General features: G+C 41.4%; 2 protein-coding genes across 6 annotated transcripts; one reads left to right on the forward strand and one right to left on the reverse strand.

The window, feature by feature from the left end:
* Positions 1-153: 153 nt before the first annotated feature.
* On the forward strand, positions 154-15551 carry LOC116618196 (dentin sialophosphoprotein-like). Of its 5 annotated transcripts, none has more exons than XM_048720741.1 (18): positions 155-363; positions 447-519; positions 3554-3646; positions 4086-4359; positions 4536-4586; positions 4834-4960; positions 5925-5987; positions 6449-6501; positions 7544-7631; positions 7704-7789; positions 9281-9438; positions 9484-11460; positions 11587-11716; positions 12207-12315; positions 12984-13089; positions 13326-13410; positions 14661-14765; positions 14982-15551. In XM_048720741.1, the coding sequence occupies exons 1-18, from the start codon at positions 277-279 to the stop codon at positions 15073-15075; spliced, it is 3759 nt and encodes a 1252-aa protein (XP_048576698.1). In that variant the 5' UTR covers positions 155-276; the 3' UTR covers positions 15076-15551. The 5 variants fall into 5 exon arrangements, with proteins under 5 accessions (XP_048576701.1, XP_048576698.1, XP_048576700.1 ...); XM_048720743.1 differs by having other exon boundaries at positions 9664-11460; XM_048720740.1 differs by having other exon boundaries at positions 9281-11460.
* LOC5512241 (b(0,+)-type amino acid transporter 1) lies at positions 15552-25345 on the reverse strand. Its single transcript, XM_032381641.2, has 11 exons — positions 25189-25345; positions 24484-25034; positions 21845-21970; positions 21202-21301; positions 20499-20543; positions 20269-20392; positions 20007-20110; positions 19623-19719; positions 19097-19252; positions 17306-17483; positions 15552-16978 (listed from the first exon to the last, which is right to left on the reverse strand). Exons 2-11 carry the CDS (start codon positions 24989-24991, stop codon positions 16875-16877), a joined length of 1542 nt encoding a protein of 513 aa, XP_032237532.1. The 5' UTR covers positions 24992-25034; positions 25189-25345; the 3' UTR covers positions 15552-16874.
* Positions 25346-25814: the final 469 nt, after the last annotated feature.

Here is a 25814-nt window from a genome sequence, read left to right on the forward strand (position 1 = left end):
AATAATGTCCAATGAGATGAGCTGTAATATTTGTAAACTCAAGAAAAATACGAAAGTTTTGTCTTTCAATAGGAAGTATCGATAAAAGAGAAATCCAGAAATTACCAAAAACCAATCAAAATACTCCTTATAAGATCCATAATATTTACCCATGAACCTTTTGTGTCTCTTGTAAACATGGCTGCTTCTCTGCGAGACGTAGTCAAGTGGTATTTTGCAATTCCACAATTCCACTAAATTCCGTACCACTGCGTTTGCTGATAAGCTCCAATAAAAATGGCGTTTAGTATATCTGCTTGCATGCCGACGGTTTTGAAATTGGTTGACGATGCGACAGCCTTGGATTCGGGCAATTGTTTCAAGGTATAATAACATGATGTCATTATCAGACATGCTGTTGCTGTATCTTTATCGATTTGTAATCAAGTCATGTGTTGTACCTCCAGGAGGCATATTGTCAGTATCTTAGCTGCTGTGAATTTATTTCACAAATTTTAAAAGATGATGCTTGGGAAAAGGGTGAGTATCTTCGCTTTTACTCTCATTTAATCATCTTGATTTTACTTCCTGCTTTTGTTGTATTATACAGGGTCCATATCCCTTGCTATCATACGCTTAGCTAGAGGTGTGCAGAAAGGGCTGTGGTGGAGAAAGGGCTATATGCCATCTGAACGCATCCCTAGCTATGCACCTAATAGTAAGGTCAGGCTGTTTTTTTATGCTGAGATCATGGCATGGCAGAACAAATATTTTAGAATTCCGACTTCAGCTTAAAAGAATAACGGTCATGTCTTATGTCAAATGTCAATGTATTTTCTGGTCAGAGGACCAGCCGTATGTGTTTCTTCAGGCTCCCTAGCGGACCAGCCCTATGTGTTTCTTCAGGCTCCCTAGCGGACCAGCCTTATGTGTTTCTTCAGGCTCCCTAGCGGACCAGCCCTATGTGTTTCTTCAGGCTCCCTAGTAACCTAAGTATCAGGCCCTCCTATGTTTCTATCGCGTGGGCGAGAAACAAGACAAGGGCCTGATACAAGTACTGTTCAAATCGCATTTTCTCATGCCGGATTCCTGCATGACTCCTGATTGGTTAAAAAAAAACAAAGGGTACTCGAATGGGACGCGCTGATTGGTTCAGCTATATATAGTGCCCTAGCCCGTCGACTGCTCGTTCTCAGAGTAATGGCTGACTTCAAAAGTACTTTTGACCTTGCGTTAGCAGAATCAGAGAAATCGTTTTTTATAACATTTAAAAAATATATGTTTTCCTCTCTTCATTTTCTTCGGAAAAATTCCGCCTGATACTCAGGTTAGGTGTCCAAATGTTCTGCCCAAGCCATTCATTGCGTGTGTTTATTTCTTATTGGTATTGTTTTTCAAAGCGAAGATCTACTAGTTATATCAAAGGCGCTGGATGTCGTAGAAGCTGCTTAATACTACAGACATCATTAGTAGTAGCTATCAAATTTTTGGACAGACCACGTGCCGAATATTCGAGAAATTTGTCTGTGAGAGCACGAAGAATGCTAGGGATTGTTTGTGGCACTTCCTGCGAGTTGTTGATCTTGTGGACTTATCAAATAATGGCATTTGTGTTCAAGCAGCGGTTTGTCTATTTAGACGAAAAAGCCTGTAGTAAATTGGTGATGTGAATATCCTGTTGTGATAAGTAAGTAAGTTAGTAGGTAAGTTAGTGATGTGTGGATCTGCAGTCGTATCGTAAATCTCCTGAGCTGTGAACTATCTTTGCGTTTCAAATCATTTAGCGAACCGGGGTTCGTCGTTACTAAAATTATTTACCCTTGCATTTAACACCAATGTAGTTTTCTTTTACATAAATGCTGTTTATAATTTGATTTGGGCATTTGATTGTGCCGCTACGCGAGTCATTGGAAAATTGACAGCCGACATATTTTGACAGTGGCCTGAAAATGGGCGGCGCATCCAGTATTTGTGTCAGGCGTACTTATATTTTTTCTCGCCGACTTTTGAAAATTAAATCACCTAATACTCAGGCTAGCTCCCTAGCAGACCAGCCTTATGTGTTTCTTTGGGCTCCCTAGCAGACCAGCCCTATGTGTTTCTTCAGGCTCCCTAGCGGGCCAGCCCTATGTGTTTCTTCAGGCTCCCTAGTGGACCAGCCTTATGTGTTTCTTCAGGCTCCCCCTAGCAGACCAGCCCTATGTGTTTCTTCGGGCTCCCTAGCGGGCCAGCCCTATGTGTTTCTTCAGGCTCCCTAGTGGACCAGCCTTATGTGTTTCTTCAGGCTCCCCCTAGCAGACCAGCCCTATGTGTTTCTTCAGGCTCCCTAGCAGACCAGCCCTATGTGTTTCTTCAGGCTCCCTTGAGGACCAACCCTATGTGTTTCTTCAGGCTCCCTAGCGGACCAGCCCTATGTGTTTCTTCAGGCTCCCTAGCAGACCAGCCCTATGTGTTTCTTCAGGCTCCCTAGCAGACCAGGCCCATGTGTTTCTTCAGGTTCCCTAGCAGACCAGCCCTATGTGTTTCTTCAGGCTCCCTAGCAGACCAGCCCTATGTGTTTCTTCAGGCTCTTACCAGGGGTTGATCCAGACAGATTTAAATGATTGCAGTGAATCACTCAAAATCCCAGAAAGATGGTTTTTTTGTGGATTTGAATTTTAGAATGTTAAAAAAAAAATAACAACCATCTGTTGTCGGTTATTTAAACACTATTGTACCTGCTTCCTGGGTTGTCTGAGAAGTTAGAATCAAGTCCGAGAAGTTGGAATTAATGGTGAAGGAAATGGCGACCTGAAGATAGTTCTTTCAAATTCTCTATGACAATGGAAAGTGGTTGCCTTCGTAACTGAAATACATAAAGTTTTTAGCATCACCCCTGGGCAGAGTATTCTCAGTAGATTAATGTCATTTTTGTTTGCCCTGTGTTTCATTTGGGAAGATTTTCGGCCGTTATTTGGGTAAGGTAAATAGGCTGGTGAAATCACCTCTTGTACTTTCGACATTAGCATATGATACCATACAAGCAAAATTGCCCAGTACACGAATTTTCGGTGCTTCTAATGGATGAATCTAGCAGAACATGCACAGAGGAGCAATGCCAATAGATCAGCAACTAGATGAGATAATGCACCGTAAAACTGCTTAGAATCGAGAGGTCATGGAGTCAATTATTGATACGAGTTACTGTCTGCGGCACAAGCTACATTACATTTGGATATTGCCAAGGGGTATTTAAAAAGAATTACTGGTACTTGCCTTGCCACACTTTCAAGAACACAAATTAGGTTAAATTAGGTAAGAATAGTGTATTTATTATCTGACTGATCGATGAATGAAGGTGTAATTTCGTAAATTACCTGTGGGGGGTATGCCCCCCCCCCCCCCCCGCCCTTGATTGGTCTGTGACCATTTGGAATCAGTCAACTTTAGGTCTAGATCCATCCCTGCTCACCTAGCCTCTGCTATTTTGTTCCTGCTTGCCTACCCAATTAAAGTCATTCCTATCTGGCATTTGCAGTTTTCCTTGAAATTAATGAAAGATTGATAACACTATGGATTTTGTATCTTTTTAAAGATATTCATGCTGTATACAGCAGAGATGTTGCGAAACTGCTCCGGCTGATTCAACTTTGTCAAGAGAGGGCTCTCAGTATTGTTTCCTCACAAGGTAGTGTGTTATTATACATCCCAGGGGACTCCCCTTTAAAGCTGCATTGTTACCTTAGGGCCGGGGAAAACCTCAACTGTTAGAGACAAGAGAATCTATTAGAATCCGGGCGATTTAACAGGCCACATTCTAAAATATAAATCACTTCCTCAAAGAAACTTTCAATTGACACACTGCTTTCACAATTTTGAGATATTTTTCACGTTTTCCATTTAAAAGCATCAGAGATTGTTATGTAATCAATTGGAAGTAAACTGGTAAAAAAGCTGCTAACTGTTGTCAACAGCAATTTTAAAGTAAAAGATGTACATTATAACACTTAAATCATGATTGTTTAGTTTTGACCTTCCTTTTAATCAACAGTTTTCAAATGAAAACAGTTTAGAAGGAGTGATTATTGGAATTCTTCAAGTTTTGTATGGATTTTAATTTCTTTCAGCTCCAAAGTCATGCAGTCCCCCAGGATCTCCTCAGCTTGATGCTCAAAGAAAGGCCAACTCTGAAACTAGCTTGTCATTACAACCACCCAATTACACCAACCGCAAGTACTCAGATCCCATACCACCCAGAAGAGAGGGTGTGGCTGGTCCTGCCCGAACTGGGATACACACCCGCAACAACTCAGCCGGGTCAATTTCTTCCAATGACTCACAAGCAGGAGTTAGACCATTACAGTTCCCATCACCACCTTCCTCTCCAGTCATATCTCGAAGGTATTCTGCTTTACAGGTAGCTAGGGGTGGACACAGTGACTTCCATTAAAGTTTTTTTTTATTGGAGAATCAAAGAATCTCATACTTTTCACATATGATATCTTTACCTGCAACTTCCTCTCCTCTTTGCAAATTCTGGTTATGTGTCTGATACCACCAAGACGTTTTCACTTCAGGGCCAATGCTGCCATGTTGGAGAAACACATGGTTAGAGATATGTACCCAGGGTAAGAGGTATACAGGTTAAGAGATACATAACATTTATTTGCTGAAAGCGAAGTGTGTAGCAGGGAATAACCGGACTATTCACCGCTATTCGCTGAGCCTGAAGCGAATAATTGTTTTAGTATATATATGGCGAGTACTGAACAAGACATATATTACTGTTATTTTAATTGTTATTATGTTATAGAATATAAAACTTTATTTACTTAGTAGAGAAGTGGTCCATAAGATGTCTTTTTCTAATGGTAGGAGGGAGACTGGTTCAGGCTTGGCAGAGGGTTACCATGGCAACCAGCTGTTTATCCAGGCATATAGGACAAGGACAGAGCAGATTGGGGGGTTGAAGAGAGGGCCAAATAGGGACACCATTTCCAAGGTACTTGACATCTAGACTTTTAACACTTTATATATTATTTATTCCGGTCAGTACACAGCTCTTACAAGCTGCAATTTGATTGGGCAAATGAACAATATCTGCACCTCGACACAAAGAACGAGAAGAATAGAGACAAAAGAACTCCTTTGTAGAACAAAGATAATAGGAGACAAAGCAGCTGCGTACTTACTCGTTTATTCCAATGACCATAAAGAAAATGAAACAAATATTTATCAAAATGGGGGATAAGTAGCCACCAAATGAGAGCCAACCTTAAGTTTTCTTCAGGAGGTAAATTTTATTACTTAAAAAAACTAGAAAGACTACAAATGAGCTGCTGAAAATTAGGTGGTCTGCTTAGCCATAGTGCAGACAAGGTATAAATCAACACAAAGGTTGAAAAAGTATGTTGAACGGCAATTGAAGCACAGGCCTGTACCCAGGGGGAGTGCAGAGGGGGGGGGGACGCACTGCCACACACACACACACAATGGTCCACTTTTGGTTCTCAATGTAGCCAAATCCGACAATAAACGTCCGGCGGAGATACCGCAGAAGGCATGGTCAGATTTTTATCAGAGATCTTCTCCCCCCCCCCCAGAAATATTAGGCCCACTTTCTTGGAATTTGCACCCCCCTAAGAAAAATCCTGGGTACGGGCCTGAAGCAGAATAATTGTAGTAACATTTTAAGCATTAGCCCTTCGTCTAAGCAAAATAAAAAAGAAGATGGGCTAACACTCAAAATGTCAGCACAATTTCTTTGTTTCACAGAGGTGAAACAAAACATACTTTCAATCTTATGTTGATTTATAGCTTTTTAAGGGGTTCATGTCTGGTTACTATTCTGGAGAATACTCTGTGTTTATAGTATTGGTAAGTTGGATACCATTCAATGCTTGATAAAGGTGATGAGGTGAAATTCTAGGTTTATAGTGTTTTAACTTGAGGTTCACTATTTGCAGAGTCTTAGTATGATGCGGAAAATGGCAGAGAATCAAGAGATTGCCAGGGCAAGAGAGGAAGCCGTATCCTAATGACAATCACATGACGGAAAACCCATATGCATATTGCGACTAATGAAATCACAATATTTTACAGTAGCCATCAGTTCCTTGCATTCTTCAGCTTGATTTTCCAGCTTTAAAAAACTGATACCATGAGGGTGAAATACATACACCCTGGGAAAAAAGTTACAAATCTCAATTATACTTTACGAAAAGTGGAATCAATTGATATTTTGTTTGATATTTGTTCTCCTTCTTCATTATGAAATGAGTTTATTTGAAATATTGTTAGTCTTGTCAATCTCTTAAAAATACAGGATAGAGCTTTTTATCAAATAAATAAATACTTTTTGCAATGAAGAAATGGTTTATTAACAGGAATATGCAACCACCCAATATTTGATCATTCAATCATTCTCAATCTCTACAGTCTGAATGTTTACTATCTATTCTATGATGTTCCTCTTAACAAAATTAAAAAGTTGAAAAAGAAGAAGCTGGAAAGACAGCAGAGGTTGCGGGCGGAAACTGACAGGTATGTATACTGTTTTGTAACTTACTAGAGAGCCAGGATCTGTTCTATTTGTGTGGGTATAAAGCTAAAAATTTGGGCCTTTATAGCTCAACTGTGCTCCCTAGAAATTTAGATGATGGCAAGTCTTTGACAAAATATATGTTGGCTTACAATGCAGGGGCGGATCTAGGGTGGGCCAGGCAGGCCACCTGAGGGCCCCCTGATGTTTGGCTGAAAAATAACAAGGAAATAATATAAGGAAATCCGGGGTAGAAAAATGAATTCAGCCCCCCTTTCTTTAAACCGTTGCTCCCCCCCATCTTTAAGGAACTCTTGGATCCTCCTTTGCAATTAAAGACTTCATAAATTATCAAGAGTAGTTACACTGCACTTTGGTACCAAAACACACATGCAAAACCTGCTGGCAGGGACATGACGAAAAAACCTGGGAAACACGCAATTCCAGATAGAGAAAGAAGACACAATTTCTTACAATGGCCATCGGTTTCATATATTACGAGTTGAATTTCAAAACACAAATAACGTAAGGCCAAAATGCAAACATACCCAAATTTTAAGATAAATTTTTCCATGATCATCATTGCGCTATGCATCATCTCAGGGACAAAAAGCTCAAATTTCAATGACACTTTACAAAAAGTCGCATCAAATTAAAAAAAAAGTCGCACTATATATTTTGTTTGATATAACTTACTTAGTACTCAGATAAATTTTCCGCCTTATTAGATGTGAAAGGGGCTTATTTGAAGCGTCATGTCATGTTTTTTCGTCATGTCGGTGGCAGGGCTAACATCAAAGAAATGAATTAGAGCTGAGTTGATGCGGTTTTCACTGTGAATGGCTTTCTATCACGCAAGTGTTGCATTGTCTTGCTTGCTCAACAGGTGCTAGTTGCGTGAAGGACAGAAAAGCCGAGCTGCGCTAGTTGCGTGAAAAGAAGCGCTCGAGCGCTATGTTCGATAGAATGCTTTTCTAGGCGCTTTTTTGGGGCACATTTCACAGGCTATCAGTTGTCTTGACCATGTTGCTAATTTATCTTTAGGCGTTTTGCATTTTCAACTCTGGCAAGCAGAGAAGCCCAAGAACAGCGTGTCATCTACACACAGATTTTAGAATTTGAACAAGAAACGGTATTCGTCTAAGAAATGATTTTATAGTGTAAATAATCATCGATTTTACTTTGAATTTCTATTCTTTATCAGATCTGGCCAAAACAGCTCCGTCAAAAGCTGAAAAATTCTCCAGAGGACTCGAACATCATTAATAAGATTATGCAGCAAATTTTCAGGTAGAGGGCTATCAATGTCACTGCCACGAGATGATTATAATTAACATCCTCATAAAAATCATCAACATCATGAGCATCTTCATTATAATAATTGGCTTCAGCAGCAATATACTGACACCATCTACGATCATCATCATCATTATTGTCACCGTAGTCCTATAATTACCACCAACACTGTCACCATCATCATCACCATTCTGTTATCAGAGCTCATCATCCTATTATTTCCATCGACACTGTCACCATCACCATTATACCATCAGAGGTCATTATCATATAATTACAATCAACACTGTCATCATCATCGCCATTTTATTGTCGGAGGTCATCATCCTATAATTGCCATCAACACTGTCATCATCATCATCAGAGGTCATCATTATATAATTACAATCAACACTGTTAGCATCATCATCGTCATCACCATTCTGTTATCAGAGCTCATCATCCTATTATTTCCATTGACACTGTCACCGTCACCATTATACCATCAGAGGTCATCATCATATAATTACCATCAACACTGTCATCATCATCATCATCATTATCATCACCATTCTGTTATCAGAGCTCATCATCCTATTATTTCCATCGACACTGTCACCGTCACCATTATACCATCAGATGTTATCATCATATAATTACCATCAACACTGTTATCATCATCATCATCATCACCAATTTATTATCAGGGGTCATCCTATAATCACCATCAACACTGGCATCATCACCATTATCGGCATAGGTCATCATCATATAATTACCATCAACACGGTTATCATCATCATCATTATTTTATTTTTGGAGGTCATCATCCTATAATTGCCATCAACACTGTCATCATCATCAGCAGAGGTCATCATTATATAATTACAATCAACACTGTTATCATCATCATCGTCATCACCATTCTGTTATCAGAGCTCATCATCCTATTATTTCCATCGACACTGTCACCGTCACCATTATACCATCAGAGGTCATCATCATATAATTACCATCAACACTGTCATCATCATTATCACCATTCTGTTATCAGAGCATATCATCCTATTATTTCCATCGACACTGTCACCATCACCATTATACCATCAGAGGTCATCATCATATAATTACCATCAACACTGTTATCATCATCATCATCATCACCAATTTATTATCAGGGGTCATCCTATAATCACCATCAACACTGGCATCATCACCATTATCGCCAGAGGTCATCATCATATAATTACCATCAACACGGTTATCATCATGATCACCATTATATCGTCAGAGGTCATCATCATCCAATAACCAACAGCACTGTTATCATCATCATCACCATTATATAATCAAAGGTGATCATCATGTAATCACCGCCAACACTGTCATCGTCATATCATCAGAATTTTTTTTACAAACTGTATGCTTATTGACCCAGCATTTAACTCCTACACAATGCTCAATAATATTACTTTAAATTTAGTCTAACAATTGCATCATCCCCAGTTCCAAAGAACACCCTTTGACGCGCTACCTGCTGCAGTACCAATACCTCATATACCAGAAACTTGGACCTCTTGTAAGGGACGACCGCTTCTCTTACCCTGCTAGTGTAACCACACGCCTGGCTGATACATCTGGGAGGGGTCAAGGAGATGACACAGATGGCCTAGCGGATACACCCGGTACAGGGCAAAGCGGTGATACAGATGGCCTAGCGGATACACCCGGTACAGGGCAAAGCGGTGATACAGATGGCCTAGCGGATACACCCGGTATAGGGCAAAGCGGTGATACAGATGGCCTAGCGGATACACCCTGTACAGGGCAAAGCGGTGATACAGATGGCCTAGCGGATACACCCTGTACAGGGCAAAGCGGTGATACAGATGGCCTAGCGGATACACCCGGTACAGGGCAAAGCGGTGATACAGATGGCCTAGCGGATACACCCGGTACAGGGCAAAGCGGTGATACAGATGGCCTAGCGGATACACCCGGTACAGGGCAAAGCAATGATACAGATGACCTAGTTGATACATCCGGTACAGGGCAAAGTGATGATACAGATGGCCTAGTTGATACATCCGGTACAGGGCAAAGTGATGATACAGATGGCCCAGTTGATACATCCGGTACAGGGCAAAGTGATGATTCAGATGGCCCAGTTGATACATCCGGTACAGAGCAAAGTGATGATACAGAATGCCCAGTTGATACACCCGATACAGGGCAAGAAAGCGACACAGAACTCCAAGCTGATACAACCGGTATAAAGCAGAGTATGAATAGATCACTACAGAATGTAAGAACACAGGAGGGGTCTCATGACATTGACAAAAAATCGGAGTCTGATGAGAGCTCAGGCATTGTTGATAAAGCAGATAAGAATGTCATGTCATTCTCGTCGCTTGAAGGTAAAGAAGAGCTGGATGAGGAATGTGGTGTTGAGTGGAAACATCAACATTGTCAGGTGATAAATAGCACTAACAATCGCATTGTAAATGATGGTGAGGATGTGGGTTTTGTGGAAGGAGATCAGGGTGGGACATGCCAAGGAGGAGAGAAACGATTTCATCTCATTGGTGGCGGAGATGTGCTAGAAGAGAAAGAAGTAAATGGAGAAGTTGATCATAAAAACTACTTCCTTCCAGAAGGTGCTGAGTTGGAATCCATTTCAAGTGGCAATGAGCATAAAGCAACTAATCATCATGATGATAACGACAGGAATAAGGTAGAAAAATTGGTGGAGGAACCAGAATCAGACCAGGACAAATTGGACCGACTTGAAAGTTTTACAGTAGAAACTGAATCAAATCATGATAAAGAATTGATGGAGAAACCGGGGTCAGACAAGCTCAACCGGAAGACGAGAGGACAATTAGACAGTTGTAAGAACTCTCAAGATGAAACTGAATTATTTGAGGATATTGGTATGGTGGAGAAACCGGGCTTAAAAAAATCCACACCGGATGACGAGAGTGCTATTTTGGACGGTTGTGAAAACTTTGCAGAGGAAGTTGTATTTAATGAACATAAGGAATCGTTGGATAAATCGAGATTGAATGAATATAATCAGGATGACGAGAGTGGTGACTTGAAAAAATCTGAAGACTTTTCAGATAGGCTACCCTTTAATAAAAGTACCCATGCAGCGAATGTGGACGATACTTCAGACCGTGGGGCTCATAACCCGCAACTTGAAGATCCCGAAGATGCTGAAGAAAAACGTGGTAAAGCTGTAAAAACGACGGATGCCAGGTTAACAAAAATTAATAGTCTTGACTTGGATTCGGACTTCCTGGAGCTTGAAGAGGAAATGCTGAAATGGGAAAGCAGTGACGATGAAGACCATGATGATGGTAATATTCCAGCTGTTTTTGGTGATGGTGATGGCAGGGAAGGTGAAGAACAGTCATCAAAGAAATGCGCTACAGGTATTAGCAATAGCGAGTCGACGGCTGAAGATCCTAAGGTTGGTCCAGATTCAACTTCGAGTGAACACAGAGGTAGGGTATGTGATAGCGGTTACTGTGCTGATTCGAAGGGATTAAGATCCATAGAGTCTAAAAGAATTGAGAAGGAGAATGATGGAAACCACAAGGAGGAGCTGACGCAAGAAGTAAGCCTCGAAGAAACAAGAAAACAGCTGAAAGATATCTTTGTGGATATTCGCTTCTTTTTAGGTAAGCAAACATAAACTATTGTGTAATATAATGATATAAAACTCGTTTACTATCTGAGTAAAGTCAGTCACATTGAACACATAATGTCTTGTGATGTAAATTTGCTACTGAACATTTATTTCATAGAAAAGCTGCAAAAGCTACTGATACTAGCCTATGAGGAGCTGGATACGCCTACTGGGCATGATCAATGCTACGCCAGCGTGGAGCACCCCTTTTTCCGGCCTCTGTGGCCACTGCTCCTTGCTGTCTTAAGGTCAGTGCTGAGCAACCAACTTAGGACGAGTCGGTATAGTCATGATCGGAGTTGAAATGTTGATCATATAACTTAAGGATGATTTTGTGTAGTTCAAGAGTACGTCAGAGGGTTAATACTCATCATTTAACTTTAGGGTACGAGTTTGTATAGTTGGTACCCTCCTGCGCAGAGCTTTCTGTGTCGCACGATATGGAGCAAAGGGAACTAGCGACACAAAAAGTACTGCGCAGGAGGGTATATAGTTGGAGCAGTATAATATTGAGTCAGAAGTTTCTTCTGACTCAATATTATACTGCTCCAACTATATACTCTCCTGCGCATAAGTTACTTTAGGGTGAGCTTGTATAGTTTGAGATGGAGTCAGAAGGTATCTTATACATCATATAACTTTGTGATGGCTTGGTGTATCTCAAGTAAGTTGAAAGATCGATACTCATCAACCGTCTTTGGATTGACTCTGATAAACTGGACATTTCCTTTTTGATAGGCGAGTAAATTACGAGAAGGAAGAGACGCTTGGTTACGTCATGACTAAACACATTCGAGATACTCCCGCAGGAATGAGTGTCACAGAACGCCTCTGCATGCAAGATGAGGTGAATCATGTTGTCGTGGTGATGTCGCCAATGGTGATGATTGAATGTGCTTGACCATTGTACAACTTCTCGATGGGCCTGATTTATCCGTATTGCGTGTCTTTCTGATGTTGTGTGACTTTTGGATGTTTTCTTAGATAATATCCATGTTTCGACCCAAATGATATTGCATGACCTACCAGTGTTGTGGTTGTGCAGTGACTTGTCAATGTGTGTGATTTTTTGATGTGGCGTGTCTTACTGATGTGGTTCGTAACTTTGTAATGTTGTATGACTTGTCAATGTGTGTGATTTATTGATGTGGCGTGTCTTACTGATGTGGTTCGTAACTTTGTAATGTTGTATGACTTGTCAATGGGTGTGATTTTTTGATGTGGCGTGTCTTACTGATGTGGTGAGTAACTTTGTAATGTTGTATGACTTGTCAATGTGTGTGATTTTTTGATGTGGCGTGTCTTACTGATGTGGTTCGTAACTTTGTAATGTTGTATGACTTGTCAATGTGTGTGATTTTTTGATGTGGCGTGTCTTACTGATGTGGTTCGTAACTTTGTAATGTTGGATGGGCCCTTCTTAATGCATATTAGGTTATTTAATGTAACACGCGCTATGTAAATAATATCAGTTTGACGTGCTTTGTACAAGTAATCAATTTTGTTCGAAATCAGACCGCGCTGGAAGCCACAGGAAACCACTACCCTTATCAGCTTGCGGTGGATGAGCTTCACAAGGTGGTCACGTATGTCTGCCCATTGGAGAAACTCGAGTGCTTAGGTAATATACTTGTCTGCTTAGCAGCTGCTAAGGAGAAGGCGTGCGTGACACTTAAAGCGGCTGCTTGGCAGACCAGTAATATACAAGCACACATAATCAGACTCGCTTGGTGAGCTAAGGTAGGCCATAACAAAATATCAAGTTTGAGAAAGCATCTATTTCCATCAACTGACTTGGGAGAGCTATTGGATTAGAACAATAGTGAAAGCTCTTTAATGGAATGTTTTTGTTCCCAGTTCGCACGTCTAGAAATATCTGTCAGTGTGTTGAGGACTACTGGGAGTGCAAAGGCAAGCCAAGGCACTGCTCTGAGACATCCATGTAAGAGCCACCTCTTATCCCCCTATGTACACCCTCCCTCTGTCCTCCCCCCAACGCTAATTCCCCTCTCCCCACTTTCATTCCCATTCCCACTTACCCTCCCTCACTTTCATTCCCATTCCCATTTACCCTCCTTCACTGTAATTCTCACACCTCACTCACCCTCCCTCGCTTTTATTCTAATCCCCACTCACCCTCCCTCACTTTCATTCTAATCCCCACTCACCCTTCCTCACTTTCATTCTAATCCCCACTCACCCTCCCTCGCTTCCATTCTAATCCCCACTCACCCTCCCTCAATTTCATTCTAATCCCAAATCACCCTCCCTCACTTTTATTCTCATCCCCCACTCACCCTCCCTTACTTTCATTCACTTTCCCCATTCACCCTTCCTCACATTCATTCACTTTCCCCACTCACCCTCCCTCACTCTCATTCTAATCCCCACTCACCCTTCCTCACTCTCATTCTAATCCCCACTCACCCTCCCTCACTTTCATTCTAATCCCAAATCACCCTCCCTTACTTTCATTCTAATCCCCACTCACCCTCCCTCACTTTCATTCTAATCCCCACTCATCCTTCCTCACAATCATTCTAATCCCCACTCACCCTCCCTCACTTTCATTCACTTTCCCCACTCACCCTCCCTCAATTTCATTCTAATCCCAAATCACCCTCCCTCACTTTTATTCTCATCCCCCACTCACCCTCCCTCACTTTAATTCTAATCCCCACTCACCCTCCCTCACTTTCATTCTAATCCCCACTCACCCTCCCTCACTTTCATTCTAATCCCCACTCACCCTCCCTCTCTTTCATTCTAATCCCCACTCACCCTCCCTCACTTCCATTCTAATCCCAAATCACCCTCCCTCACTTTTATTCTCATCCCCTTCTCACCCTCCCTCACATTCATTCACTTTCCCCACTTACCCTCCCTATCATTCTCAACCCCCACTCACCCTCCCTCACATTTATCCACTTTCCCCTCTCCCATCTCCCTCTTTCCCCCTCCTCCTTCTCTCCCCACTCTCACACTCGCCCCTCCCATAATACACCTGCATGACAAAACGTTCTAACGGTTTTCCCACTTTCTTGCGGTTACGACAATCTCCCCATCCTCGCTCTTCCATAAATGAATTCGTCCTACCTCCCCCTGTGTGCGCCCATGCAATCACCATCTTCATTGTTTTGGCGCATTGCGATCCCACACCTGGGTGTTCTTACGTGTTTCCCGTTTCTCTAGAGGATGCGATGACCTCCTCCCAGTCCTAGGCTACGTGATCGTTCGTAGTGGAATGGCACAGCTGATATCTGAGTGTCACGCAATGGAAGAGTTTATACCGGAAGGGTGAGTGTCACGCAATAGATGAGTTTATACCGGAAGGGTGTGTCACGCGATGGAAGAATTTATACCGGAAGGGTGAGTGTCACTCAATGAAAGAGCTTCTACCGAAAGGGTGAGTGTCACGCAATAAAAAAGAAAGACTGTTAGTGATGGGATAGTCTCCTCTTGTTCTTATGCCTTCGTACGGTCTGATGGATGTATCTGATTGGCGTTATATAGGTATCTGATGGGTGAAGAGGGATATTGCCTCACAACTCTGCAAACAGCACTTGCCTATCTCATAACCATGGACACGTCTGTGCAAAGAACATAGGAAGGATAGTGGCGCTACAGCTCACGCAAGGCTTGTCACGTCTGCGCGACGCTTTATTTTTTTTTTGCACAAAGGAGCAAATAAATAAGAACACATTCACCCAGATAACTTTGCCTAGGATTGAGAATTCATTAATTAAAGCAGCGTTGCTAGCACATAGTCTACTATATTCCTTTCTTGTTTTTTTTTTTCGTTGATCCGAAATATAAGAACTCAATAAGCTTGAATCCCAAAAATGCACCCAACGGGTGCTTTTATGTGCGTTTTTTTTGTATTTTAACAAAACAATACGTTATGGTAGCTTATGCAGTTTCACATGAGATCGAATTATGACGTCACACGTAGGCGTGATTGTGTGACCAAATTATAATGTATTGTTACTAAGTGATAACTTAGAATAAGATATTTTTTTATCATCAAGAGGGGATATGTAATGACGGCATTCATAATAATAAAAAATTACTACAATTCAGGAATGACGTGATATGACTCGTTTATTTTCCCATTTCATACAATTAAATTAACATTTAATCTACAGTATCTAACAACGCGTATTTTAACGTTTGTATAGGTATGCACCTAACACTAAAATTTGATTGCTGCTACTTGGGTTCCCTGTGGGACATTGGTGTGTAGTTCCCGTTTGCAGTAGCCACAGGGAACCCAAGTTCCAGTCACTTGATTTGTGTTGCAATGCATGTTATAATGAGCGAAATTCCTAACGATTAAACGGTCCTGATGCCAATTGTTATGGTAGCTCAATTCGCATGTTGGAAAATGGATGAATATGATGAAAGTTCTTGAGATCCACAAATACCACTAGTGAATTTGAGATAATGCTAATGGAATTTTATATACACTTTCTTACAATATTCATTCAAATTAAATAATCGGGTAAATACCTTATCATATTTTATGCTTAAAAGAATAAAAACTTTGCTATGTTGCTCAAGTCTCTGAGAGAGATGGAACCACGCTTCGACGACATTGATTCTGTTCATGCCACTACACTACCTTGTAACACAACTCTTCCCGCCAAAAAATCCTAGGCGCTAAGGACCAGATCCTTAGCACTTAGGCAGACAGATTCACCTTAACATTTCTAATTGTTTCTCACGATAATATTAAAATAATGAAAATTCCTACTAGATCAATTTAGTTGTGGATACATATTATCGCCCATATTATTCCTAGTTAAGTTAAATATTATGCTTGCAATCAGTATTAAAAGGCTGTCTCATTTCTGACTTGAGAAAGGTCTTGGGTACGAGATTGCCAAGAAGCATGCTGGGAGACAAAGCGTTCTTTGAGGGCGCGGGCGAAAGGTCCCTATAGGCTAATTCAGGCAGAACGATTTACTCGTATGCGACCTGCCTACGACATGTCTTCGCCCTGAATTACACACTACGACTTTCGTAATCGAGCGTCGTAGCGGAGTCGTAGGTCGATTGACACTCTTCGACCCGAGTTGTAGAGATGTTGCGGGCAAGTCGCATACGACTAATAAATCGTGCTGTCTAAACCAGCCTCATCGCATATTATTTCGCGGTCGAAGAAGAAAGCGCTGGACCATCGAGCATGTGACAATTTGCAACTTCAATTATTCCTGAGATCTTTAGTATTCTTATAACGGAAGTAAAACTACAGACGCTTCTTTGCCTGTAACCTTCTTGAAACCTCGCGAGGTGAGGGTGCTAGTCATCATTCTAAACACATCACTCGTAACACAACACTTGTTTTACACCAATTGAGTACTTGCTAGACATCACGTGTCGGTCATCACGTGCCAGACACGTGATTTAATCCTCGTATTTGGCGGGAATCTCCTCTTCGTCATCGATGAGATCGGGACGCTCTTCGAGGCTCAAGTCAAACCACTTTTGTACGTTCCACAGAAATTTGTCTGTTGGAGAAAACAAGACGTGTCATAAAAAGCTTTAAAGGAGGCCAATCAGGCCGCCATTTTATGCCCCCGCTTAATGGAGAAACAGGCAAAGCATTTCCATCGGATAATACAAGCGAGTAATCTATATATTTTCAATCAAATATCGTCAAAAACATATCAGATTTCATTCTTAGATTGTTATTTTGAAGTTTTCTTGTAATAAACCGCTGTATTTTCAAAGCAAAGAGTGGGTAATCGACCTTCTTTAAATTGAAGCCATTTGGTTTTGTACAAAATCAACAAATACTGCTCCAGTCTCTCTCCACACAGGGTGACCGTACTCACCTACAGAAGGTCCGCACATCTTTCCTAAGATATCCCATTTACAGAACAGGAAGTACACAGGTATCCCGAGCACGATGAAGATGAGAGCCATGGAGGACTCGACGGGTTCCTTGGCGAAGGGCGTGATGAGAAGGTAGAGGGCGGCGCACGCGGCGATGACGGGGATCACGAGCCAGACCTGGAGATCATGAAGATCAGGATTAGGAAAAAAAACGTGGAGAGATCAGGAGAAGAGATCAGGAGAAGAGATCAGGAGAAGTGATCAGGAGAAGAGATCAGGAGAGGAGATCAGGAGAAGAGATCAGGAGAAGAGATCAGGAGAAGAGATCAGGAGAAGAGATCAGGAGAGGAGATCAGGAGAGGAGATCAGGAGAAGAGATCATGAGAAGAGATCAGGAGAGGAGATCAGGAGAGGAGATCAGGAGAAGAGATCAGGAGAGGAGATCAGGAGAAGAGATCAGGAGAAGAGATCAGGAGAGGAGATCAGGAGAAGAGATAAGGAGAAGAGATCGGGAGAGGAAATCAGGAGAAGAGATCACGATAATCAAAATCAGGATCATGAGGAGAGACCATGAGAAGGGATCGTGAGATGAGAGAGCCACGATCACTTCGAGAAGCAGGTTTTCCCAAGCCAGAAAATCTCTGGCCGGTTGAGCTTCATTTTGGGAACTTTTTTCGGCTTTATTTAAAGTCCGAGGTAGCACATTAAAACGGGCTTTACTTCCTACAGAAAGCCTATCACGTCGCCAATTTAAAGCCGCAATGTCACCAGTTTACTTACGTAACAATCTCCGATGATTTTTAACGGAAAACGCGAAAAATATTTCAAAATATTGAAAGCAGTGTGTCTTTTGGAAGTTATTTTGAGGATGTGATCGATAATTTAGAGCGGGTGGCCTGTTATCTCGGATTCTAATAGATTGAGAATAATTGAAGTTTCCGTCGGACCTCCGGAAGTAAACTGGTGACAATGCGCTTTTAAGCTCCCGCACAATACCTAGTCTACTTTAAGAATCAATCGTCATCGGCTTATTCAAGCAATTAACTGATAAGCTTTTAAAATATCAATAATAAAGTTGAATCTGAAACAACGTATTTTCCTTAAATCCATTAAAATTCAGATTGTTTTCTATTGCAATGCCACCCACAATGAAGCGAAGAATAATTTAAAGTCGAGAATTGTATGCGGAAAAAGAAAATATCGTTTTGTTGTAGGTTTCAAAAACAGCGCGCGTTCTTGAGAATGTCGCCATTCTTGATTGCGAATGCAGCGCGCGCGCACAATGCAAAAACAATTCAAAGAATAAAAAATATCTGCTAAATTTTGCAGATTTGTTTCCTGAAGTTAAATAATTATTTGAAAACCAGGTTGAGATATAAAGATGACGGTAAAACTTGTAACCACACAACGATCTTCAGCAATAACTAAGAAAACATAAAGACGGGAACCGGATTAGCGCGCGCATATGTTTTCTCATGTAATTTGGTTGACATCTCGATCTACGTCACAAATGACTGGACCCGGGCCTTTCAGTTCACGGCCTTTTTTCCGAAGGTTGACCAAAATACCTCAATATTACAGATTTGAGTTATTCGCGCGAACGCGTGTTTTATAGGGTCCATACGAACCACATACCATTTGGAAGATGAAAATGTAAAGAATTGACAAAGTCTATCAGCTCTGAAAGGTTATATGGACTTTAATCGTGGACGGTTATTTTGAAGTTTTCCTGCAGCTGGATTTTAGATATGAACAACAACAAAGAAGTGGCTGAAGCTTCGGGTGCGTACCTTGTAAGGGCGGTGTGCGTTCGGTCGTTTCCATCTCAAGTACAGCAGGGCGCAGATGACCGCGAAGTAAGACAACCATGCGGCAAAACTGAAGTAGTTCACTAAGGTGCCGAACTCGCTCGCATCCGGAATTAACATGATGAGGGCTATAGTGTTCTGGAACAAAAACACTACAGTATGAGCATTTGTACATTGAGCTAAGGCCCTAAAAATACGGCATTTTCTCATACTAGTTAAGTTCTACGTGTGAAAAAAAAGATCCATTTCCATCGACTGATTTGAAGGAGCTATTGCGATATCTTAGGATGAAGCCGGTTAATAAAGTAAAAAACCTTATTCTCAGTGCTCCATGGTTGCCAGCCTAGTTCCAGGCGTTTTATCCGGGTTTCCTGTCCTTGGAGATGAAGCGTAAGGTGACTTTGGGTCTTGGACGAGCTTCCTGTGAGGTCAAAACTCTTACCAGACACAGGAAGCCCGAAACCCAGGTAAGAACGCCTGAGACTTCGTTGTTGCAACAATGTCTTACCATAAAGATGATGGATGGCATGGGGGTCTGGCACTTGTTGTGGATCATGGCTAGCAGTCGAGGCATGTGGCCGTTACGAGCCGAAACGTACACCAACCTGAAAACACAACACAATCTTAGTTACCACAACACTTAACAGTAGGGGCGTTCCCCTTGTGCCCCATAAGGCAAGTGCGCGCGGCTACGGTACATGCACTGAGTGAGTTAAGAGCGGGTGTTCCAGCATAGCACACAGCTCTCCGTGTAAGGTCTACGGTGAATTATTTGTCGACTACGCGGAAGACAGACAATCCTCTCGAAGCTTAGATCAAGACACCAAGACAATCCTCTCGAAGCTTTGATCAAGCCACCAAGACAATCCTCTCGAAGCTTTGATCAACCCACCTGGCTCCGCTGAAGAGCAGACCATTGACACAACCAAACGTGGAGCACGCAACAAAGATGGGGATGATCCAGGACATAGGGCCGAGGTACATGTCTCCCACAGTCTGGAAAATAATGAAAGCTCAGATTAGACAAGGAAAAATGGCCTTGTATACCTTATGGGAACTTTATTAGAACGCGCGCTTTGATTGGCTCGCTATATTGGAATAATGGACTGTCTCCACGCCCTTTGATCGCCAGCAAAACATAGCTGCGTATTTACCATGGCAACAGCTCCGGACGATAGAATGCCCTCGCGACCGACGACCGCGATGTAGGCGATGTTTGTAAGCAGGTAGCAGATGGTAACCAAGGGAATGCCAATAATCAGGGCACGCGGGAGGTCCCTAAAAAGATCGCAAAATTATTGATATCTCTTCAAATGCAATCAATATGAAATTTCCCCTTACTATAATAATGGTCTAGCAATGCGGTCTGGTGACGAGAATTTACCTGGCTGGGTTCTTCATCTCTTCAGTAACAAAGTTGAGCGCGTTCCTGGGAAGAGGCAAGATAAAAAATGTTATATTTAACCTGATAGGGTCAAACGACTTTTCCGCGTCAATAATAAAATAAGCCTTCTTGAACGTGTATAAAGACGGCCTATCACGCCGGCGATTTCACTCCCGCACGATACCGACCCACTTAGGGTATCCATTTCCATCGGCTTATTCAGTACTTGAGATACTTTCGATCAATCGTTAAAAGGTTTTTCCCTTCAATCGATGGTTATTTTGAAGTTTCTTGAATATGAACCGTTGTATTTTTCATTGTAAACAATAAAAAAATGAGTGGATGGACGACATTCTTTAAGCAGTGTTTTAGAAGTAGGAACTGAAATACATCGAGGGTCTTTGATTTACAGCGGACAAACGACACAAAATGGCGACCGAGACGCATAGCATAACATTGCACTAAAAACATACGAGTAATGATTATGAGCAGACTATTCCCAAGTGCGTACCTAAGGGTTGCGCAAGGCGGGTGCGCACCCACTCCCTCCCCTCTTTACCTATGACTGCGAAAATCCTAGGTACGCGTCTGATTCCACCCTTGTAGTATTATGCAATGTACAAGCGCTAAAACTATTACAAGGTTCTTTCCATCCGTCGTAGGCTCAGAGACCCGAAGGCTAAAACTATGACAAGGGTCTTACCATCCATCGTAGGCCCAGAGACCCGAGTAGAAAGCGAGTCCAATAGCGGCGGGGTTGGGCGTACTTTTCTCGAATGGATCCTCCAAGTACTCTACCTGACCTGTGAACAACAAAACGGTTGGCATGACAACTAAGCCTGCGACACACTAGGCGTCTTCGTACGCTCGTAGACGCGAATTCAATCGCCAAACCCCAGCGAATTTGATCGCCAGTAGCGGACTAAGGTCCGTAGCCGGGGGGGGGGGGGGGGGGGGGGGAGAGGGGGTTCTGAAGAACCTTCCCACTCGACTGGAAGGGCCGCTCTAATATAGGAAAATTCAGTACCACTGCGAGCTAGGGCGAGCTACCTAAAAGGAAAGGAACCCCTTCAGCTACGGGACTGGAATCAGACATCTAGATATCGACGAATTCGCGGCCGCGGCAGCAGACAGATCGAGATCTGGCGTCTTTCAGTCGGCGATTGAAATATGCGCGTACGAGCGGACAAAATCGCCCGTTGTGTCGCAGGCTTAAGTCTGACTGGGAAAAATCTTGCACTGATGTATTTTGTCTATCTTCACTATGAAAACACAGCATTTCTGTAAGGATAACATATAGGCCTGGTTCACACGCAGGAATAGCCCGATGTGTGAATGCACCTTACCTTTGGCGATGGTGATGATGCCAAGGATCACGAGGATAGCAATAGCGATGAGTTTTCCGAGTGTGAAGCTGTCTTGAATACGAGTTGCCCATCGCACGCTTGCGCAGTTGATAAATAGAGTAAGAGCTGGAAGATAAATCGCAACCTCGGTCAAAAAATGTTTGATACAAATTATCCTCGAAAACCCAGGGGTACTTCCCTCTAACGTTCCACTCGCGAGTTAAACTTTAATGGGAAATACCCCTGGGTGTCCCAGGATTGATAAAAATACGCAGCAAAAGACGCAAGTGATTGATTTGTAATAACATGTCATAATATTTAATTCGCTGGCGCGAGAAAGGGGGAAATATATAACTCACTAGCTCATATCACGCGAGAAAGGGGAAAATATATATTAACACACTAACCCATATCACAAACAAAACCATTTCTACTCTTTTTATCTTTTGACGCTGCTCATATTCAAGTGGACACATGGTGGAAGTATTTTGTATTTTCCCGCATTCGCTCACGAGCCTCTCTTTGGTGTAAAACTACAGTCCTCCCAAGTATTGTATTTCGCGAAAAGTGATCTAGCTTTTTGCAAAATTGAAAAGGTACCAAAAGTGTTTTTTTTAATCGGTGTACGAGTGCCCGCCGGCATTTGACCTTCAAAACCATCATGGGAATTTCCGGATCTCTAACCGACGAATATAATCATATAAACACTGGCTAAGGGGGTATGATAAATGCACGCTCTTTGAAGTAAATTAAACATTCACCCCTGCTGAGAGCTAAAGGCGCTTGAAAATCAATTTGTGCACAGATAGTCACGGAATGCAAAAAGGAAGACGAGGATTTGAATATTGCTATGGTTGCTAGAGCCTATGTTCGTTTATTTTTTTCATGAGATTTTCATTTTTCATTAGATATGTTCAATTTGTAATGAAAGTCCGGGTTTGACCCATGGAGAGGTTATAAAGGCTAAATAAGAGGATGATAGGATAATGGCGTTGTGGGGAAGTTTGATGGGAAAAAAGCGTGCACTTCGAACATGATAGTTTTTAAAACGCAATATAAACAAGAGAATAACAAGATTAAGCCAAGAACTCAAAATAACGATAAGAATGATCATAGGGTAATTATTATTTACAAAGCTTAGTATTATTTCATTGCAAAAATGCAGGTTTGTGATTTGGTTGTATCGCATAGGAATTAATTGTGACAGCTCCGATGATTAAAACATTAGAAGGCCTGAAGGCGTTGCCAAAAACAAGCGCTTGGAAGTTCAATTATATCTATACAGCCTTCTTTTGTATAACAACATATTATTTTCAGTTGAGGCTGAGCCGTTCTTATTTTTTAAGTATTCTACGGCTTAAAACGTCCTTGCGAATGTTCTTAAAAATCTAACATCGCAGGCTTAAATACGTTAACCAGCTATTGTATTCAAGATAATAATAAAAACAAAGTATGAGAAAAAGAGAATTAAACAAATAATAAATAACAACAGTATTTTCAGGTCGCAAGTACGAACACAACTTGATTGTGTATATTTGTAGAACGCATCACTCTTATAAAAACAATTTTGCTGTTCTTGGCATGTTTTCAGAATTTGGTAAAAAAAAAGGTTCTTATAAAACAAAAATAGCATTTGCTTTTCCAACAGTCAAGGTATTAAACATAGGACACAAAAACAAAATAAGCATTCGACAGGATATGACTTCGTGATGTTTTTGTCCATTCAAATAATGTCGAAAACAGATCAACTCTAACCTCCAGAAATATGTTAATGAGAAAAGACCTCTTGAAACATCCAAGTTCGCTACTGCAAATAAAAAAACCTGACGACTCGCACGAGTAAAAACGAACAGCGGCTATAAATTCTCGACGGATTTTTTTTTACCACTTATTAATAAAAAAAGCAGATTAGATTATCTAATTAAAACTTATGTTCGATGTCTCACGTTTTATTTCAAAGCGGAAATGAAAGGCCGAGGCCGCATGCCATTGACCTCTAGAAGATATTACACAAATACAATATTGACTGCTAACACGTTCATAAACTAGCATGAGAAAAGCCCTTCGAATATTTGAATATTTTCGCGTAAATAGCGATATGATGATAAAATTCACAGATTAAATATTAAAGAGAAAGAAGTTGTTTATAAACATTTGAAAGAGCACGGCTGTTCTAACTTCAATAATAACAACAGAACCTTGTGTGTTCTACTATCAATATGTGTTTTTTCTCTATTTCACACAAGTGGGGAGCCATTCATCAGTCATGGCACGGGCAGCCAATAGTAATTGAGAGATCTTGTATGTAAATCGCCGCCTACGAAAGCCATTCAAGTGTTACTCGTCGCTCGGCTGATGCAATGATTTTTCACAGTTTCTAATGCTCGAAGGATTTCGCCATAAAAATTAAGCCAAATCCCATTGGTCTTATAATATACCCGAATTTTTTTACTTGAAGACAGTAAAGATCTATCCAACCAAGTAACTCGTGACAACTGCACCACGCCGGCAAACAAAAAAACTCTAATCAACGTGGCATGATGTAAATAAGTTTACGCCGGTTCGTAGTAAAACGAATATACTACATAAAACCCATGTTCTCTTAGTTATAATATGTTACAGTTGTGATATTTTCTTACCTAAACAACACGCAGCCAGGATCTTTCTTACAGAAAGAGGGCTTATTTCACAATTGGGAAAGAAAGGTTGTGTGACGTATCTTGCAAATGTAAGACTCACGATGGCCAGTGAAGACGGCCGGATGATAAGAGCCAGGGTCCAACTGTACAGGAAAGCGGGAAGAGGACCAAACGCGTCCTTCAGATAGGAGTACTCGGCACCAGACTTGGGGATCATTGTCCCCATTTCACAATAACACAAAGAACCAAAAAGAGCCAACAACCCACAACCGGCCCATACCACTAAACTTAGACCTACGGAACCGGTCTGTTGTAAAACACCTTTCGGGGAAATAAAGATTCCTGACCCGATCATAACACCGACTACCAGTGCTACGCCATTAATGAGAGAGACTTCTTTTTTCAGATGAATTTCCTTGATTTCAACCGGCGGTATATCGCCATTTTCGCCGACTGTAAGAGGTTCCATAGCTTCGGGTTCCCCGTCTTTTTCTTTATTTGACGCCATTATCAATAATTATACAGGGACCACCAACTCCGAAGGCACTTTTCTGAGATAAGCAGAAAATAAAGGAGAGTTTAGGTTTTATAGCTCTTGAAAGCACATGTTTCGTTTTGTCTCTCGAGCCATTCAATCGTAACGAGTGAAAACTAATACTACGGTAGCGAGAAATAAAGTCGGATATTACACAATATATATCATACCTTTTATGTACTTCCGCGAAGAATACGTCGGTATTCGTAGTAAGTCGGATTCCCTACCAGAACAGCAACTTAAATCTATAGGTCTCGTGATTATACGAGGCTATAAGACTAGCGCGCCAAACACCACCTAAAATATTCATGTAAACAAAGCTGGAAAGAAGTCTGCTGATTGGCTGGATTTTCCTGCTCAACCAGTTAGGTTTGCCCTTTGGATCTCATACTAATCGCTCATTTCATATCCTAACCCACGTGGCAAGCGCGTGGGAATCATTTCAAACATATAAATGTATATTTTATTTTTATAAAATGTCCATCGTATCCTATGGCATATTAACAAATTGTAAACATAAGCGACCTATTTTGACCCCGAAGAATTATACATGGCAGAAATGCAGTGTAATTTCTCATAAGCATTTTGGCTTGTCACAAGTGCCAGGGTAAATAAATACAGACCCTTTCAATGAATTGTCCATACTCAAGGAAAAGTAAACAACTGCATAGCAGTTCTAAATAATTTTTACCCATTATTTTCATGTTTAAAAGTCTAACGAGTATAGATAATCTAGGTTTACACGCAATGCCAGCTACAAGAGGTTCAGTGGTAGCGTGACCCAAGACTGACAAAA

This window comes from Nematostella vectensis, chromosome 13 (genome assembly GCF_932526225.1).
Source record: "Nematostella vectensis chromosome 13, jaNemVect1.1, whole genome shotgun sequence".
Taxonomy (NCBI): domain Eukaryota; kingdom Metazoa; phylum Cnidaria; class Anthozoa; order Actiniaria; family Edwardsiidae; genus Nematostella; species Nematostella vectensis.